The following is an 18,851-nucleotide window of genomic DNA, read 5'->3' on the forward strand; positions in this document are numbered from 1 at the left end:
TTGGATGAAAATAATGCAAACTGTATTGAAATTGTTTGGTAGCACATGTAATAGATTCTTAGAGACGGTATTATCTGGCATCAGATGATGGAACATAGCTTGACAGCTGAGTCCCAGATGAGTGTGCTCCCCTGGTGAAGGGACTCTTCATGCACTTAAACAGCTCCTGGGGTGCAGGTGGGTAAAAACAGACTGAAATGCCAAAGCCCCACCCAGATGCAGCCTCCTGCTGCTGTTCAATCACACAGACATTGCAGACAATTGTGGTGAGCATTGCTTTGCTTTTCTTCTTGATGATGTGAAGAGATGAAAAGTCAGACAGCCTTCTCCAGCCCTCCAATCTTCCCATCAGTATTTCTGTCTTTGTTTCCCTTTGAGGTTCCTCTCAGTTTTTCAGCTCCATCCAGCAGACCTTCCTGATGTGAGCCTGGGGTGTTGTGCTGTTCTTCTGCGGCTCTATTGGTTGGCCAGGGAGTTCCTCACATGAACCCTAGCCTTCACCAAGCCTCTTGAACTGGCACAAAAAGGGCTGCAGCTCCGAAAGCAAAGTCGCAAGGGCTCAACCTTCATGGAAGCCAGGAAGGGAAGCCCAAGGGCTCTGGTCCACAAGGTCATTGTTCCACCCCAGGAACAGGTCTTTCTGCAGGGGCAGCTGAAACTTTCTGTACCTGCAGCCTCAGTGGCAGATGGTCAGAGGAGTTGGATCATAAAACCACAGGCAGAAGAAAGGGAAGAGGGGCCTCGAGAAGGAGGTTGGAGGGAAGGAGTAGAGGTGGGACCCATCAGTTGCGTTGTAGAAGGAGACATCCCCTGCGTCGTAGTTCAAGAAGATCCCCAACCGACTAAGGGGCTCACTGAGGGGCAGGGGTGTCCGTGGGGAGGTGAGAGCATGATACTTAGTGTCACAGAATTCTAAGGCCCAGACACCTTGTTGGGGTGACTCTCTGATGCCCCATATCCTTTCCACATTATCTTCACACACCCCAAGCTCCCAGAAAATCCTGTCCCCCACTTCTACCTCCCAGTAATGCCTCCCCGAAGAGAAGGCCTCGTAGCCCAGCACACAGGGCTCACACAAAAACCTCCCGGGCTTCTGTGGGAGCTCCTGCCCCAAATTTCTGCGCTGCACCCTTCGGCGATCTTCAGACAGAAAGAGTTCTGCAAAGGCTGTGTCCAGATCCAGAGTCACCTTAGCTGAGAAAGAAGGGAGAGAGAAGAGCTCATCCCAGGTCAGGCCTGACATCTCAGAACCCACAAGGACCAGGAAAAGGGGGAAAGAAGCTGCTCTGTCCTTGCTCACAAAACTGGAATGACAGCCTTTCCCCAGGACAAGTCTCAGACAGCCACTGGAAAGAGTTGGCACTTTCATGAGAAGCAGACACTCCAGGGTGCTGGGATTGGGAGGTCCAATGCCCGGAGCTGGCAGATGAGCCACTGCAGATTCTCTCCTCCACCTGTCTTCTGGCTTCCCTTAGCATCTCCATCAGGCACTCCTGTGTCACTGCACTGTCAGCTTGCTGTTTCTCTCCCCCCTACCAGAGTAGACTCAAGGAGGCAGGCCCACATCATTTCTGAGCCTGATACAGGTGCTGAGAGGCTCAGTGGACTCACGTGAGAGAGACTGAACTGTTCTCCCCAGCTTGGCTCCCTCTCAAGCTGGAAACACAGCTGTGTGACATTTCTCAGCCTCTCTGGGTCCCCAGGGAAAGTCTAACCTCTTCCAGGCAGATCCATGGGCACCCTTCTGCACTGGACTTTTGTTTTTCAAGTAAATAAGTAGATCTTTAAAAACAAACAGATTAAAAAATAGACTGTTTGGGACAAACTCCTTAAATTTATATCTCAGCATCATCTCTTCCTAGGTATGCGACTTGACGCCAGGTGTTTTTTGTTTTGTTTTGTTTTCTCACAGCATGATTTTTGCCCATCTTTGCAGATTAAGTGGAGATCATAGTGGTACCTAGTTCTGAAGCTGTTGCTGGAGTTCCTGAAGGGGTAATAGAGGCACAGCACTCAGACTGTGCCTTGTACATGATGAAGGCTGCTTGCAATGTTGGCTGTTTGAGAAGGCAATCTAAAAGACTTAATGCATCGATGCCTTCAAGGGTTCCCCATGGCGATCTTCCCTTGAGGTGGCACCTGTGCTCTGAGGGGACAGATGCTCTGGTCAGCTGAAGTACCAGGTCTGCCACCAAGATGCCCGTGACCTCTGTAAGGCTGGCTTATGTAAATTGAAGACTTAGGACCTATAGTGCTCCTGCTGCTTAAAACATGCAGGAGCAGAAAGACCTGAGAGTAAGTGGGTGGGAAGGGCCCTAGGCAGGAGCAAGAATCTGCACTGCTTGGAAGCATAAAGGCCCAGGTGCTCAGTGGGAACTCCAGGAACACAGCCAGGCCACCAGCTGCAGTGGCATGGTAGAGGAAAACCACTAAGGCCCCTTCCCGAGGAGCTTCTGGCCTCAGACCTCTGGACGCCACTCACCAGCATAGGACCGGGCCTTTCTCCAGTCTGCAACAGAAAGAAGAGGCATGAGTGCTCCCCAGCTCTGAAAACCCTAATCCTTTGGGCTGGTGCTGCCTCTTTCTGCCCTCCTTTGTTCCTTCTTCACTTTCCTCTGGGAGTTCCCTGGCTTCCCCTCCTTGTGCCCCTTTCAAAGATGGTGACAAGCATCGGGGCCAGAGGAAATGGACTCTCTTGTGTCCCCAGTGCCAAAGCCAGATGCCTCTATGCCTTGGAAGCTGACAAGCTCCAGCACCCACCAGGTCAGGGGATGCTTCCATCAATCAGGACCTGGTGCTGGGTTCAGCACCCTCTTCGTGTAACCAGGGTCTCCTTATGCTTGTGGTGACACAGGAGTTAGAGCCATCTTCTCTTGCATCTCATCAAGACCTGCTGCAGGGTCCTACATGCAGTAAGGGTGACCAACTGCCCAGAAATCTGGCCTTTTTTTTTTTTTTATCTCATTAGCCTCATTAGGGGACATCTATATCTCTTGGTTATCATATCACCTCTTGCTGGTCATCAGGGGCTCTCTGGAGTGCACTTTCTTTATATCTTATTTGGAGCAGCTGCTTATATGTCTTGGATACCGTGACACACTGCCTGCTGGCCCACAGTGTTCCCCTGGCTCTAGCTGTTACCCATGACTCATCAGTCATGGAACCCAAAGCTGGTTGGTTAATCTCTAACGGTCTCTGTCTCTTCATCTGGGGGGCATGCAAGAGACCTGCTTTGTGTTAGTTGGAGAGGAGCCAGCACAGAACCTCAGTAAATGCTGCTTTCCGCTCCCAAAGATCTAGATATGATTCCTGTGCTCACAACTCTCTGGTCTACCTGTGTAGAAGCTATCAGCAGGTGCCTGCTATAGAATCAAGGGGTTAGCTAAAGACTGAAGGGGAAAATCTCTGAAAAAGTTGGCCTGAGGAAATGGGGACATTTGGAGTAAGTCTTCAAGTGGTGTAAGAGCAGAGCATCGAGGACACGAATCAAGATAATGGAATCTGCTAAATCAGGGAGGTAAAGCCCTGGATTAAAAGCAGTTCTTACTTACCATCCAGTTTTTGAGCTTTTCTCCAGCCTGAAGTAGAACAAAGAAACCTTGTGAGTTAGCTGGCTTGTCACCAGGTCTTACCCAGTAGAGAGGGAAGCATAGAACTTACGGAGCTCTCCTTGGAGTTTCTCTGTAAAAGGATAAGTAACTTATCAGAAGTCCACAACTGACCAGCCAATCTACCTAGTGAAAGGTTCTGTGCGACTTCCCCTTCCCAGGTCTGCGCACATGAGTCCTGTAAGAGATCTCAGTGCTGGGATCTCAAGGTTATGGTCAGGGCTAAAGTTTTGGGGTCAGATTGACGGGTCTGAGTGAAGAAGACCACACTAACAACCTGAGTAAGAAGACCCTCCTGATGTTTCCACACTTCTCTCCCTCCATGCAATCCTGTCACCATAGTCTTTGGACCTCACTGTCTTGGCTTTCTGAGGGGTGTACCTTTGTTCCAGCGTTCCTGCTCTTTGTCACGGTAAAGTTTCCAGATGACGCCAACTGCACCCGCCAAGAGAAGTGTCAACAGCACCAGGAATGAGGTATGAATGGATGTCCTTGGACAGTCGTTTAGGAAGGGAGGACCAGGGTAAGAGCAGCTAAGCATCACTCCTGTGGAGAGAAGCAGTAAAGCATCATGGGCTGTGGGTGTTGGAGTCGAACAGTAGATGTGTCACTGGTCTGGCCCTGTGGCAGAGGGCTCCACAAGGACGGTGATTCCAAGCTTGGCCCCATACTGAATGATTAAGCAAGCAACAAATTTGTCAGTCATTAAGACGGGGAAAAAAAAAGCCTCTGGGACCCAGAGTCAAAATGAAAAAGAGAAGGGGGATGGATAAAGTCACCTTGGGGTATCAAAGGAAAGTGCTCCCCTTTTCTCAAGTCTGAAGAAGAGGTTCCTGCAGAGTGTCCCTTGAACCTGAGAACCTCAAGTTGCTCTGTTGTTGAGTGACATCTGGGTGGGAAGGGGACTATAGTGTGAATTAGGAGTCTCTGGTACTGAATGGAGGCCTCTTCACCACTACCCACTTGGAAATGCCCAGGTTCAGTTCCAAACTTCACTCCTGACTCCAGTTTCCTGCCAAACAAACAAACAAACAAACACAAAAACCCTGAGAGGTCATGGTGAAGACCCACGAATGAGATCTGGATTGAGTTCCTGGGTCCTGGCTTCAGCCTGTTGTTGGCGTTTGATGAGTGAGCTTGCAGATGGCAGCTCTCTATGTATCTGGTTGCTTCTGTTCCTCTCCCTCGAAAAATAAAATTCCATCAGCCTTTACAAAGTAATAAAGAAGCATTCCAAGGACCATCCCCTTTCCTCTGCTTATTTTACATACGGCTTCAGCTAAACCATATAATGTCTGTCTCGATTTTCTGCTTTATAAAATGGAGAATGCAGTAGCATTATCTTCATTTTTGGCTCTTCCAGATCAACAAGAAATGCAAGATGAGAACTTAATCATCTACAATTGTAGAAGGACATTATGACCATGGAAGGTCAGCGAGCACAGGATTACAATTGATGGGATAATATTTGTATAACAACCAAATGGATACCTTTTGTATAACTGATTGGATATCATTTGTATGAGAACAGTTGAGTGGACAGCATGTGAATGAGAACACTTGGTAGAATATACAAAACAAAAGGAGTTCCAAACAAAAGTATAGAAACAGTTGATGGGTTTTGTTGATAAGCTTACTCCTTTATCCCATATGACCCTCAGTGTATAGTCTGATGCCGCTAATAAACTTGGGCTATTGACCGTCTGTAGGCCCCAGTCTCCCAAGGGTTAACTCCACAGCTTAGCTTGTTTCTCAAGGTGTAACAGGATGGGCAATCTTGGCCTGATACATTTAGCCCCTGGCTTGACCGCAAGTTCCCTCTTCCCTGCTTCCCCTTTTTTAAGATGCCCCCAGGGGAGCTTAGGAGTTGCTTGAGCATTGGGAAAATACTGGGAGGAACTAGGCAGACTATAAAAGAGGCAGGCCAACTTTGAATAAATGGCATTCTCTTTACAAGAATGACCCACTGTGTGTTGTCTTTTTTGTAACCCTAGTCCCTCCGCTAGGCTCAGGGTATGCGGCAGCAGTGGCACAGGTGACAACCATCAGTCAGTAGTCCATGCGTGTTATTATAGGTTCCGTGTACCAAGTCCATTGCTGTGGGATGGCAACATACAATAACTTTTTTTTTTAAAGATTTATTTATTTTTATTGGAAAGGCGGATATACAGAGAGGAGAGACAGAGAGGAAGATCTTCCGTGGGTTGGTTCATTCTCCAAGTGAGCGCAACGGCTGAACCTGAACCAATCTGAAGCCAGGAACCAGGAACTCTTCTGGGTCTCCCACATGGGTGCAGGGTCCTGAGGATTTGGCCTGTTCTCAACTGCTTTCCCAGGCCACAAGCAGGGAGCTGGATGGGAAGCAGGGCCACTGGGATTAGAACTGGTGACCGTATGGGATCTCAGCACGTGCAAGGCAAGGACTTTAACCACTATGCTACTGAGCTGCTCCCATACAATAACTTTTATGTGTTTGTTTTCTTCTGAGTTTTACTTAGCATTTGGCCCATTCAGTAAGTCTAATAAATAGCACTGAGTTGGAAACAGTAAGAATGCAAGGGCTGTGTGGACAGTAATCCTTTGTAGAGATATTTTGCAAAGTCAGCGATGCATGATTTGCACAGAAAAAGGCAAGCCAATAAACTAAAGTTGATCTCTACAGCCAGAGCAGCTATAAGTGTATAGAAATGTAATGGCCTAATGCCAATGTAATTTCCCAAGTAAATTTCTGCCAAATATTGGACAGCTATTATTGTTGTGGGCATTAAAGAGACAGGGAGCAGCCAGTCCCTGTCATCTTCCTAAAGGAATGGAATGGGTTTCAATGAGCAAGTCCCTGGCACCTTGTCCTGAAATCTGCACTTTGGGTTTTTTGTTTGATTGGTCATTATCCCCAGCAGGCCATCTTCATTTGCTGAGTGTGTTCTTCCTTGAAAGTCCTCCCTCTGACTTTGTATTGTGGCTTTTCATTTAAGAGGGATGTGAGGTGACTGTGTAATGGAGACTATCATGTCCAGATGTGAGGATGCAGTGCAGTGTGCATCTCTACTTCCAGATCAAAAATGGACTACTAATGAAACTATTAGCTGTATCTTGACAATGGGAGGCTGGACTCTGCCATTGTCCGTGCCCACAATGATGAACACGTGACTGTTTATGGAGAGCTATTCTATAGTAATGATAGGGGAATTTGGTGGGGGTAAGGGGATTTGGGGACGTGGCAGGGAAAATTATAAATAAATTAATAGATAAATAATAAATAAATAAATAAATAAAGTCCTCCCTCGATCAGACAGTGTGGAGCCTTTGCCATATACGTCATAAGGATTTCATAATTTTCCAGACACTGGCATCTTGGGAGTGGAAACCTAATCCTGGCAGCCCCGTTTCCCATCCAGCTCCCTGCTTGTGGTCTTGGAAAACAGCAGAGGATGGCCCAAAGCCTTGGACCCTGCACCCACATGGGAGACCCGGAAGAGGCTTTTAGCTCTCCTGACTTCGAATTGGCTAAGCTCTGGCCTTTGTGGCCACTTGGGGAGTGAGTCAGCAAACAGAAGATCTTCCTATCTGTCTTTCCTCCTCTCTGACATACATATATATTACATATATGACTTTCTAATAAAAATAGAATCTTAAACAAAAGGGTAATTTACAAAAAGAGTAACAATATAAGAATTTATATCAGAGATTTTGTTTCGTTGACTAATGAATGAGGAGACTGGTAAAAATGTTAACTCTTTCAAATGAGAATTTGACTTAGAGAAATGTGTATTCTCTGTCAGTGAAAAGTCATTTGCACCAAGCAGCAGGAGCTGTGCAAGTTATTACCATTGTTCTATAAATTGTCATCCGTCTCTTCAGAGTTACCAGTATTCCACTAAAAGGACACCCATGTATGCTTTTTAAAGCTTATTTTTAAAAATTAATTTGGAGGAGTAACAGAAAGTGATAGATGTACTAGCTGCTGGTTGACTCTCCAGATGCCTACATTAGCTTGGCTTTGGTCAGGAACCAAAAACTTATTCTGAGTCTCCCAGGTGGGTGGCAGAGAACTGGCTTCTTGAGCCATCACCTGCTGCCTCCCAGGGTTAGCATTAGCAGGAAGCTGGCTCAGAACTGGAGACAGGGCTCCATTCTAGACACTCCAGATCCAGGACACACAGGCATTCCAAGTTGCTGCTTCACCCACTGAGTCATAACACTTGACCATCCCAGTCATATTTTTCAACAATATTAGTCTTTCTTAAGCACACAGTGGGTAGCAGGACTTCATACAAAGTAGTAAGCTATTAGATAAAATATTAGACATATGAATATCCTCTTCCTCCAGAAACTTGAACTAACACTTTAAACAGTCCAGAAAAAGGGACTTTTCAGGAATCATCGAGATCATTTGTGAAAGGGCTAAGAGGAGCAAGCAGAACACATAGGTAGACTCTCTAGTCTTTCAAACAGCGTCCTCACCTGCCTTCTTCTGTCTAGCAATGGCTTCGGAGAGGTTCCATCCTCGTGCAAATGGGGAGCATTCAGAGGCCACGATGGGGTATCGCCTCCCTCTGAGGCGCTGACTGGTCCCATCCTTGTCCATGAGGATGATCGCAGACAACTGCACCAGCAGATGCTGTATCTCCAAGCACTTGCTGCTTCACCTTGGGGAGAAAAGGTTGGGGAGCTGATTGTTCTCTACAGCTCAGCCAGGAGAGCCAGTTGTTTCAAGGGTTACTCTCTATTAGCAAGGGCAAGAGGTGGAGCCAGGCAGGAGTGAAGGGAGGACACTGGACACCCCTCCCCTGAGCAACCCCCAAGCGACCTGAATACCTGTTTGCTTTTTGCTCACAGCACCTATCAGATCATAACCAGTTTGGTTTTCTTTGTGTGTGATCTGTCACCTTGCTCTGAAAAGTAAGTTCTATGAAGGGAGAGACACTTGTATTTCATCCTCTACTAAGTCCCTAGTACCAAAAGCAAAGAAGGGTCAATTTGTCAAATGAAATATGTTGTGTTTTCATTTATGAAATCAGGCAACCCTAAAGATAGGAGCCTCTCCAATACTATTTGTGGGGTGGATGAAGGCTAGTCCATTTGGAGTGCTAGTTGAGGAAGCAGACGAGTGCAGCAGGGCAGTGGACAGATGCAAGATGCTGCTGTGAATGTGGGAGGCAGGTGGTAGAGGACAGCCTGACCCAGGAAACACTTGACAGGGTAGGAAGACCAGAGGAATGCAAGAAAATTCTCTCAGTGGTGGTCCTGGGACTGCTCTGCTGCTGGCATCCCCTCCCCATGCCTAAAAACATGTTTCTCTCTAGTTTTCATAATAAATATGAATTACATTGAACATCAGAAAACCTATAACACAAAGGGTTACTTTCTGGCCTGTTACAGGACAAAAGTTTAATGGCTGGGTGGCCATCAGCGAGTCATTTCCTCTCTGAACATCGATGATTGGAGTTCAACAAGTTCTATAATTTGGAAAATTTTTTTTTTTTTGGGCTAAATTATAGTATGAAGCAGGAAACTGGGCGTATGTATATGATGCATATTTTGATGACAACACTTTTTCCCACCTGCACTTGCTGCCTTGGAAGGTCAAGGCAGCTTTAAGGTAGCTCCCATGAGCTCATTGCCTTCTGACAACCATCAATGAACTAACTGTAGATTCATTATACCCAATATTTTTTCTTTCTGTAGTTGTGGTTGCACAAGTCAATATATGCAGTAACGATTTCCCACTGCCTCTCAGGGAACCACACCTAACTATGGCCAGCAGCTTCTACATATGCGAAGACAGAGGAGGAGTTGACACAGCAGCCTGAGAAGATCCCAAGTGTTTGAATCTGAAAGCTTTCCCCAGTATCCCCAGAATCCACTTTGCTACCATGAAAAAAAAAAATGTGTCTTCAGTTCTTTTTTCCTATTTATTAGGGACTGCTGTAGAAAAAAAAAAATCAATGTCTCAATAGAGTCCTTAGAAGTCATAGACCTGGTACCTATTTCAGATCTGACACTCAGATGAGCGACCTGGAGCTGGTCCCTTAATGGGATTCCAGCTTAGACTGCACCACTGAGCTCTAGAGTTCCTCTAAGCACTGTGGCAATTCTGATTTCTGAGATTATGGTTCTTCTCCTGTCCCTCCCTTTATTCTGGGTCTGCTCAGCAAAAGGATCCCAGTGCAGTTTCTGAGCCGAGTCCTATGTGTTTGCTGTGTGCCACACACACAGCTGCCAGGTAGAGTCAGGGTTCCAAGGAGCCCTCTAAACAGTCCTTATTCCCCACAGCTGAGCCTGCCCAGCAGGCAGCTCCCTGAGCCCAGCCTGGGCAGCTCAGCTCATCTGTGCTCCTCTGATGGACCCAATCTTTGTTTACTTGGTGATTCAAATGCTGTGCTTGGCCAAGAATACACTCAGCACTCACCTTACTTCCTGCATCTCCAGCCAGAGCACAGTTGGAAGCAAGAGCATGAGCTTGAGCCAGACACTGCTGCCTGTAGGGCTGTCCTGAACCCTGTGTAGATAGGGAATCAGACCAGCTGAGAGGCCAAGTCTCACACCACTTCTCCCCATCTCCAGTGCTGAAGTAGGTCATGACGGCATGGACTCTGGACTCTGTCCCTCTTCTCCCTGCACTTCTGATGCAAGAGTGGTAATTTCATGGGGAAAGACTTTGCCTAGAGATCGGACCACACATAGCCTCACCCACAACACTGATGTTTAGGCCACTTGGTGTGAGGCTGCAGTGCTTACCAGACTGAGCAATACCTGGTGAGGGAGTGAGAAAGAGTAGATGACATGACTGGGGGATGGGGATCATGCAAATGGAGAGCAAGCTAGAAAAAAAAAAAACACATTTTATATTGAAGCAGACACACATACATACACAAACACCCAATGTCAAATACATCTGCTGAACACTTTCCATTTCTGTGGTCTTACAATGATTTACAAGTAAGTGCGGGCAATATCAGCATGGGCTCATGGGTAGAAAGTAAGCTCGGGAGGAATGAAGTCAGAGAAACCTACAGTTTTTTTAATGGAGGTTGAGAAAAGGGTAAAGACTTGCAAATACAACTTGGAGAAGTCTCAGGAGAGACACATAGCAAGTAAGGCATAATTAATTAACAAACTAATAAACTTTGCTGAGACAAGTGCATGCAAGTTTCATTTCAAAATCTGAACCCTTTCCAGTGGTAGCAGCATTTAAGTACAACACTCCAGACAAAGTGTGTAGCTGCCCTTGCCAGTGGGCTGCAGTGTAATTGGGAGTATGAGCCGGAAGATTACAGCATGGGGATCACATTAGGCTCAGGCAGCTTGACAGGCTATGTGAATCTGGGCATGATGTTCACCCACCCAACCAAATGAGCCAAACAGCAGTGATGGCTTCAACGGAAGGCTTTAAAGGTGGAACCAGGGCTGGTATGTGTGGGAAACGCAGTGTCTAGAATAGAACACCCAGTAATTACTACCTGTGGCTCTACTAACCCTTACTCCACATCCAGCTTTCCTTCTGGACTGAAAAAGCTTAAAGGGAAGTATTTGGTCTGATTGTTCTTCATTTATAAACCCCCCTCTCAGGGCCCAGCACAAAGTTAATTGGCTAATCTTCTGCCTCCAAGCACAGCATTCCACTTTTTCTTGTCCTAGCTGCTCCACTTCCAATCCAGCTCCCCGCTTGTGGTCTAGGAAAAGCAGTGAAAGACAGCCCAAGGCCTTGGGACCCTGCATCTATGTAGGAGACCATGAAGAAGCTCCTGGTTCTTGGCTTTGGATTGGCTCAGCTTCAGCTGTTGCGGCCACTTGGGGAGTGAACCAGCGTATAAAAGATCTATTTGTCTCTCCTTCTCTCTGCAAATCTGACATTCCAATAAAAATAAGTAAATCTAAATAGATAAATAAATAACCTTCTTCCCTCTTCCCTGATCTTTTCCAGTCTGCCCTGCACATGGGGACTGACCCCCATCTCCAATCTCCTCCCTAAGCAGGTGAAAGAACCACCTCCCTATTGTGGCAGCCATAGCCCCTGGGGGGACTTTGTACTGAATACAAGACTCCTTCACTTCAGAAATGCTTTTCTCCTGTTCCCCAGTCCCCAGTAGTGGCTCTTGCTGTAGCCTCAGGGCATATCACAATACCATAGAATGTCCCTGCTCATGTCCCTTAAATGCTCCCTTGATTTTCAGTAATGGTCCCTTCACTAAACTCTTTAATGAATTTCCTACCCCAATCACCATTTCCTGCCTGGACTGTGACAGGCTGGTGCTTAGCTCCCTCTTTCGTTTTTGTCTTCAAATATTGCCTGCTCCAGGAAGCCATCATTGATTTCTTTTAGCCATATGAACATTCACAACATTCCTAGGCCAGAAGAGGGAAGCTACAACACTGCCTTCCTTTCATTTTATTAATTCTGCCTTTCTGGAATCCAGGCTTTCTTAAAACTCAGTCTCCCTGGTTTATTCTAGCTGCTCCTCTTCTCCTTTTCCTTTTGCTGATGTTCAAGTTGACGATGCTGTAACTAATGTGCCCAAGCTCATAATGGGTTTTCTGAAATTTGATCTTTCTCCTGTTCATTCTTTACTGTGTGCCAGTCCTAGAGGCTTCCTATGGGGCAAGAGTCTTGTTCTCAGGTATTTGGAAACTAGAATTGGCGGCCCTGCCTCTGCATTGCATCTGAGAGGCTTCGTGCCCATAGGATTATTCTGTCAGTGGAAAACAAGGGCCAACCTTGTAAAGGCAGTGACTTATAAAGGGGAAAGGGACACTCGGCCAAGAGGAAGGAATGTGCTGCCATGGACCAGAGAGGTCAGAGTGACAGTGTCATCTCTGGGTGAGCTTGCCCCTTCAGCATCACCACTGATCTCCAAACTGGTGGTCCTTGCCAGGACAGCACTTGCCCTTTCATCACTGCCACTGTTCTTCCAGATTGTGTCTGGTCTCAGCTCCTCTGTCTCTTCCTCTCACCTTATATTTGCTGCTTAGGTTTTGGTATAAAAGCTGCCATGTCCTGAAACTTCTGAAGCTAGAATAGCTGCCACCCTAACAGTGGGATTAACCACCCTGCAGGAGCCCGACACGGTGGCCTAGCCGCTGAAGTCCTTTCCTTGAACGCGCCAGAATCCCATATTGGCGCCGGTTCTTATCCCAGCAGCTCTGATTCCCATCAAGCTCCCTGCTTGTGGCCTGGGAAAGCAGTCAAGGATGGCCCAAGCCCTTGGGACCCTGCACCTGTGTGGGAGACCTGGAGGAGGTTCCTGGCTCCTGGCTTTGGATGGGCTCAGCTCCGGCCGTTGTGGTCACTTGGGCAGTGAATCATCAGATGAAAGATCTTCCTCTCTGTCTCTTCCTCCTTTCTGTAAGGAGTTATACAAATATTCCACCCTGGACCTGGCACCCTTTCCTCTTCCTCACAGCTCACGAAGTTCACGCCAGTCTAGCCATCCACCAATCAGATATAACTTGGCATTCTACCTGAGAATCCCACCCACAATCTTCCAGCCCCTTCCCCAACTCTGCTCACTCACCAATCATCCCTAAGCATTCACCTGCAGGCACCAATCCCCTGGGGCCTTGACCTGCCAGGCACCAGGCACAGCTCCCCTTCAGGGGCCCTGATGACCTCAAATAAACCACCTCCTCATTGCTTCCAGCTCACAGTAAAAAACCAGGTTGCCCTAACACACTGACACTTAAGGCCAACTATTAAACGGCCAGCCCAGGGTCACTGCTAAGACTTTCTCCTTTTCATGGCCTCCATCAGCCCTTTGCCTTCAGCTCTTTGAGTCCCCACCACCCCTCCGGCCCCCCCACCCCCCTCTCCTGCCCATGCATGGATAGTTCAACACCACCTAAGCATACCTCATTGCTTCTGGTGTTTTCATGCTATCACGGTAAAAAACCACTGGTTGACAGGATTTGCAGGCTGATTCCAATATCATACTTGCATAGAATTCCACCTAGAACTCTAACCTTTTAAAATAACTAACAGTGTCAGTGCCCCACAACAGGAAGCCAGCGCTGTATTCCTCTCTCTGTGCCCCCAGTCCTTGAAACCAGCCTACACCTGCTTGTGTCTGACCTATCTCTCCTGCCTTCCCCACAAACCATCCAGCAGCAAGCCCAGTCTTTGTGTGCCCAGACTCTAAATTTAAAGTAATGACTTATAAAAATGAACAGGATAGCCTAGTGGCTAAGTCTTCACCTTGCATGCACCAGGGGATTCCCATATGGTTACTAGTTCATATCCCAGCTGCTGCCTTTCCTTTCCACCTCCTTGCTTGTGGTTTAAAGCAGTTGAGGATGCCCCAAAGCCTTGGGACTCTGCAGCTGCAAGGTAGACTCAGAAGTTCCTGGCTTCTAACTTCGGATTTGCTCAGTTCCAGTCATTGTGGCCACTTGGGGAATGAACCAGTTGATGGAAGACCAGAAGACTTTGACATCATCTTTATGTCACTCAGTAGGAGGCTTTTGACCTGCCCTTTCCCTTTATCAAACAGCCAGGCCAGGTGACTTTCCAGACCTTTCTGCATTTCCCCTTTAGATAAAAACCCTCCCAATCTGGGATGACCCCAGGGGTTATGCTGCTTCCTTTCCAGGTGCCTCAGTGAGCATCTCAGGACCTCCTCCTTACCCTCCTCCCTCCCTCTCTCCCAGTGGCTTTAGGCTCTGAACATCTACTTTCTCAGCTCCTCAGCCCCCAGGAATGAGCCAACATGTCTGTAAGGAGTTATTCGAATATCCCACCCTGGACCTGGCACCATTTCCTCTTCCTCACAGCTCATGAAATTTGCACCGGTCTAGCAAGAATGCCAAGCCATTCACCTAGCCATGACCAGATTGTACCTTTACAACTTTAAGTGTATACTATCCTGATGGAATCATAGGTGTCCACAATTGCCAGCCCCTACTCTGCCCACCATGCAGATTGGAGTGTTGGCAATGGGAAATTGCCAGTGTGGTGTACCAGCTGCTCAGTGTGAGGCCGTATCAGATATGTCCCTCTGAGTGCTGCTCCTTACACACACCGCCAGTGCAGAATGAACAGTTGTATCAGCATCTCCTGTCATGGTAGAGGAAAGACTTGCTGGGTGAGGTCTGAGGCTCACCAGTGTGCAGCTCTGAGCATTTCATCATTCACCAGGGTAAAGGTAGGAAGGACCAGGAGGAGGGAGACTCTTGATCTCCCGACCCAAGAGAAAGTCTTAAGAGTCATGATTAACTCCAAGGCACGATTTGGATAAAGGATGATCTTAGAGGCAAGATACTCCCACCTGAAAATACCTGCTCACGTGCCTGCTCTTAGGGAATGCTGCATTTCAAAGTCTGTTAGTTGGGGGGAAAAAATGCTGTGGAAAAGAGTAGAGCAAACAAGCTTTTAAGTCAAAGGCAAACAATAATAATTTGCTGTGCTCTTTCATTTTCTCTCTCTCTCTTTCTCTGTGTCTCTTGCTTTCTCTCTCTCCCTTTAACCAATGATTTTGGCATCTGTGCTCTGTCAAGCAGTAAGTATTCCATTTCTTTCAGGTATGCAAATATGAAATAAATAAGGGTCTTGCCTTGCACAACTTGTTTGATAAGGCACAAGGTTAAAAAGTCAGCCAGGGCCACTGAAACCAAAGACCCAGAGGAAACAGGATATCACGTAACCGAACTTCTCAAATTTCACAAACTGGCCTTGGAAGCGAACGCAAATGGGGTTAAAAGGCCGCAATCCACGGATGCATGAGAATTTATAGTGCTGGAACTCTACAGCAGGTGAAAGCGGCTGTCAGCGGCACACTGACACTGGCACTTCTGGACAACTCCTCTCCCTTGAATGTACCACTTTGGATGTACCACCACATCCAGGGTACTTGGTAAAGATTTGAGAAATGAATCAATAAATATGTGTTTTTCTCCCCTAAGGGATTATTAATGACCACTTGGGGAGCTTACTTTCTTGATGATCTAATCGATGTACTAAGAAGCTTTTCTTATTCTTTTCAGCCTACTTTTAAATGTTTTATTATGGAAATTTTCAATCAACCCAAGAGTAGAGAGACCCCTGCCGGCAGGACCGGTTAACTTCCACATTTTGACATTGCCAGATGAAAACTTTCACCTCCCCATCCTGGCTTTTTTCCCCACATGCTGCACTCACAAGCATTTTAGGATGAGTTTCTGATAAATGCTTTTTTCTTTTGATAAATACTTTTTTATTGCATAAACTTGGCGCCTCTAGCATGCCCAGTAAAACGGATGGCGTTGTAGTTTCTGTGAATGATCCAGTTCTTGTCATACATAAATTCCTTAGTTGTCTCAACGTGTTATGGGATTCATGAACTGAGAGACATCAAGGCCTTTAACCGAAAGAAGTCTTTACTGTTATTATCACACCAGCAAAAGACTCAGTTTGAGATGCATCCAAAAGACTGAGCTCTGAACAAACACAGGCATTTCTTATGTCTTTTTTTTTTTTTAAAGATCTATTTATTTTCATTGGAAAGTCAGATATACAGAGAGGAGGAGAGACAGAGAGAAGAGCTTCCATCCGATGATTCACGCCCCAAGTGAGCGCAACGGCCGATGCTATGCCGATCCAAAGCCAGGATCCAGGAACTTCTTTCGGGTATCCCACATGGGTGCAGGGTCCCAAGGCTTTGGGCCATCCTTGACTGCTTTCCCAGGCCACAAGCAGGGAGCTGAATGGGAAGTAGAGCTGCTAGGATTAGAACCGGCACCCATATGGGATCCTGGCACCGGTTCTAGGCGAGGACTTTAGCTGCTAGGCCACACCGCCAGGCCCTTCTTATGTCTTTTTGAGTATATTAATTTTTTGAGTATATTAATGCTATATGATGGCTATAGAAATTGATATAAAACTGCATGCATGCATAATTGCTGCTAAGGTTTAACCAGTCTCCATTAAGTCATCTACTATTTCTTTCACATACACACATATACTAAATGGTACCTTGTTTTGTGCAGACGAACAAGGGTTGAAATGGTTACAACCAGGGGCCTGGTGCAGTAGCCTAGCAGATTAAGTCCTCACCTTGCATGCGGTGGGATACTATATAGGTGCAATCCTGGTGGCCCTGCTTCCCATCCAGCTCCCTGTTTGTGGCTTGGGAAAGCAGTGGAGGACGGCTCAAAGCTTTGGGACTCTGTACCCATGTGGGAGATCAGAAAGTCTGGCTCCTGGCTTTGGACTGCCTTAGCTCCGGCCGTTGTGACCACTTGGGGAGCGAATCAATGGATGGAAGATCTCTCTCTCTCTCTCTCCTCTCTATGTGTCTGACTTTCTAATAAAAAGAAATAAATCTTTAAAAAAAAAAAGCGAAAGAAACGGTTGCAACCACCAAGGAGAGAAAATGACTATCTTTCACTCTCTCCATAAGTTTTTTTCCGACATTGGGCAGGCCTCTACCACAGATAACATTTTTATACTTATTTGAATTAAAAAGTTCAAAGTCAGGTTATTAGCATGTGCACAGTCAGTTAACAGAGAAAGAGAACTGATTTTATTAATTATTGGCTTACTCTTTGACAGGCATTATTCTAGTAACTTGTATATGTATCATTTCATTCAAAAATCAGAAAATTATTTTTAAATTGGATACCATGAATGTAAACTTCTGAAATCCCACACGTTGGCCTCACATACAGTGTGGGAGAGAAAGCTGGACTTCTAAGAGCATCTGTCTTCACTGGATGCATGTACCTGACAGGCCTGCTGAACCTCTGGCAGGTGACATGAAAAGCTCCCTCTGCAAACAGGGAAACTGAGGCATGGAGAAGTCAGGTAACCTGGCCAGGTCACGAGGAGATGACCTTTTTAAAGATTTATTTATTTGCTAAGGTAGACTCTATCAGCCAGTAGATTCTGGAGAGATTTCATCATGCTTGGAATGGTGAGATTGGCAGCAATTCAGAACTGTTGAACTATTAAAACCACTTGAGCAGTGCCCTCGGAGCATGCCCCATGTCGGGGACCCTGGGATGGGGTGGGAGGCTGGGTGGGAGGCTGGGTGGGGCTTCTCCCCTTTTCTCTCCCCTTACCCAAATACAGAAAAAAAAAAAAAAAGCAATACCATCGAAACAAAGATCTCACCCATTTTCCTGTAGCCCTTGACTCTTTGTGCCCGAATCAACTATGTAAAGATTATCAACATAATTATTTGGAAGGCAAAGTCACAGAAAATCTTCCATTTGCTGCTTCACTCTCCAAATAGCCATAAGTACCAGAGCTGAGCTGATTCAAAGCTGAGAGCCAGGAGTCTCTTCTGGGTCTCCCATGTGTATGCAAGGGCCCAAGGACAGGATAGCAGTTTATCCCATTAGGCCAAAAGGCTAGTTTTGATGGCTGGGATTTAGAGCCAGATAGATCTCTGTTATCTGCAACTTTCTGTAATCTGCAACTACTATGCTGTGTTGAATCTGTATGCTAGTGGAGAAAATAGTGAACCGTTATTCAGTCTTTTTTTTTTTTTTAATTTATTCTATTTTCACTGCAAAGTCAAATATACAGATAGGAACAGAGACAGAGAGGAAAATCTTCCGTCCAATGACTCACCCCTCAGGTGGCCACAATGGCTGGCGCCTTGTCGATCTAAAGCCAGGAGCCAGCAGCTCTTCTGGGTCTCCCACACAGGTGTAGGGTTGCAAGGGCTTGGGGCGTCCTTGACTGCCTTCCCAGGCCACAAGCAGGGAGCTGGATGGGAAGCAGGGCCACCAGGACCAGAACTGGCACCTCCATGGGACCCTGGTGCATTCAAGGTGAGGACTCCCGTCGCTAGGTACCATGCCGGGCCTAGTCACAGTCTTGACACCATAAAACCACTATGGAAATCATTTCCACTTAGTGAGAGTAAGGCAAAAGGATGTGAGGCCACCTGATATTTGTTAGCGTCATAAAACAAATGTATTTCACTGGGATGTAAATTCCATGCTTATCTACAAAGTGATGGCTGGAAGAGTTCAAAAAAGAATCTAGTACCTTTCTGCCCGATCTATTGTTCAGTTTCAGGTGGATTATAACCTGTGCAGTTTGGCAGGAATCGTAAAGCTTGTTGAACACAGGTGCTCTCCAAGTGTACAACTTCTTCCCCACAACACCCTTCCCCAGCCACAATCAAGCATCTGCTTAGCATTCTGTAAAAGTACGAAGCTATAGACAATCAGGCTTAAGGATGGTGATTGGCTTTTACTTATAGTTTTGGAGTCAGGCAACATCTCATTCTGTAGAAGGGGATGAGTGTTCCAGCGTGCTGA

General features: G+C 46.6%; 1 protein-coding gene across 2 annotated transcripts; it reads right to left on the reverse strand.

The window, feature by feature from the left end:
- LOC121167359 (butyrophilin subfamily 1 member A1-like) lies at nucleotides 1–8,288 on the reverse strand. 2 transcript variants are annotated; one of them, XM_040996809.1, is made up of 6 exons: nucleotides 8,073–8,288; nucleotides 3,990–4,154; nucleotides 3,661–3,681; nucleotides 3,552–3,578; nucleotides 2,483–2,509; nucleotides 1–1,194 (listed from the first exon to the last, which is right to left on the reverse strand). In XM_040996809.1, exons 1-6 carry the CDS (start codon nucleotides 8,194–8,196, stop codon nucleotides 677–679), a joined length of 882 nt encoding a protein of 293 aa, XP_040852743.1. In that variant the 5' UTR covers nucleotides 8,197–8,288; the 3' UTR covers nucleotides 1–676. The 2 variants fall into 2 exon arrangements, with proteins under 2 accessions (XP_040852743.1, XP_040852744.1); XM_040996810.1 differs by lacking the exon at nucleotides 3,661–3,681.
- Nucleotides 8,289–18,851: the final 10,563 nt, after the last annotated feature.

This window comes from Ochotona curzoniae, unplaced genomic scaffold (genome assembly GCF_017591425.1).
Source record: "Ochotona curzoniae isolate NIBS_2020 unplaced genomic scaffold, NIBS_Ocur_1.0 patch361, whole genome shotgun sequence".
NCBI classification, from domain to species: Eukaryota; Metazoa; Chordata; class Mammalia; order Lagomorpha; family Ochotonidae; genus Ochotona; species Ochotona curzoniae.

Bases quoted from the DNA above. Each gene is read 5' to 3' on its own strand.
- LOC121167359 (XM_040996809.1), bottom strand. From the start codon at position 8,196: ATGGACAAGGATGGGACCAGTCAGCGCCTCAGAGGGAGGCGATACCCC. The intron at 4,155-8,072 runs GTGAGGACGCTG...TTCTCTCCACAG, and splicing joins TGCTAGACAGAAGAAGGCAG to GAGTGATGCTTAGCTGCTCT. The intron at 1,195-2,482 runs GTGAGTGGCGTC...CTTCTTTCTCAG, and splicing joins AAAGGCCCGGTCCTATGCTG to CTAAGGTGACTCTGGATCTG.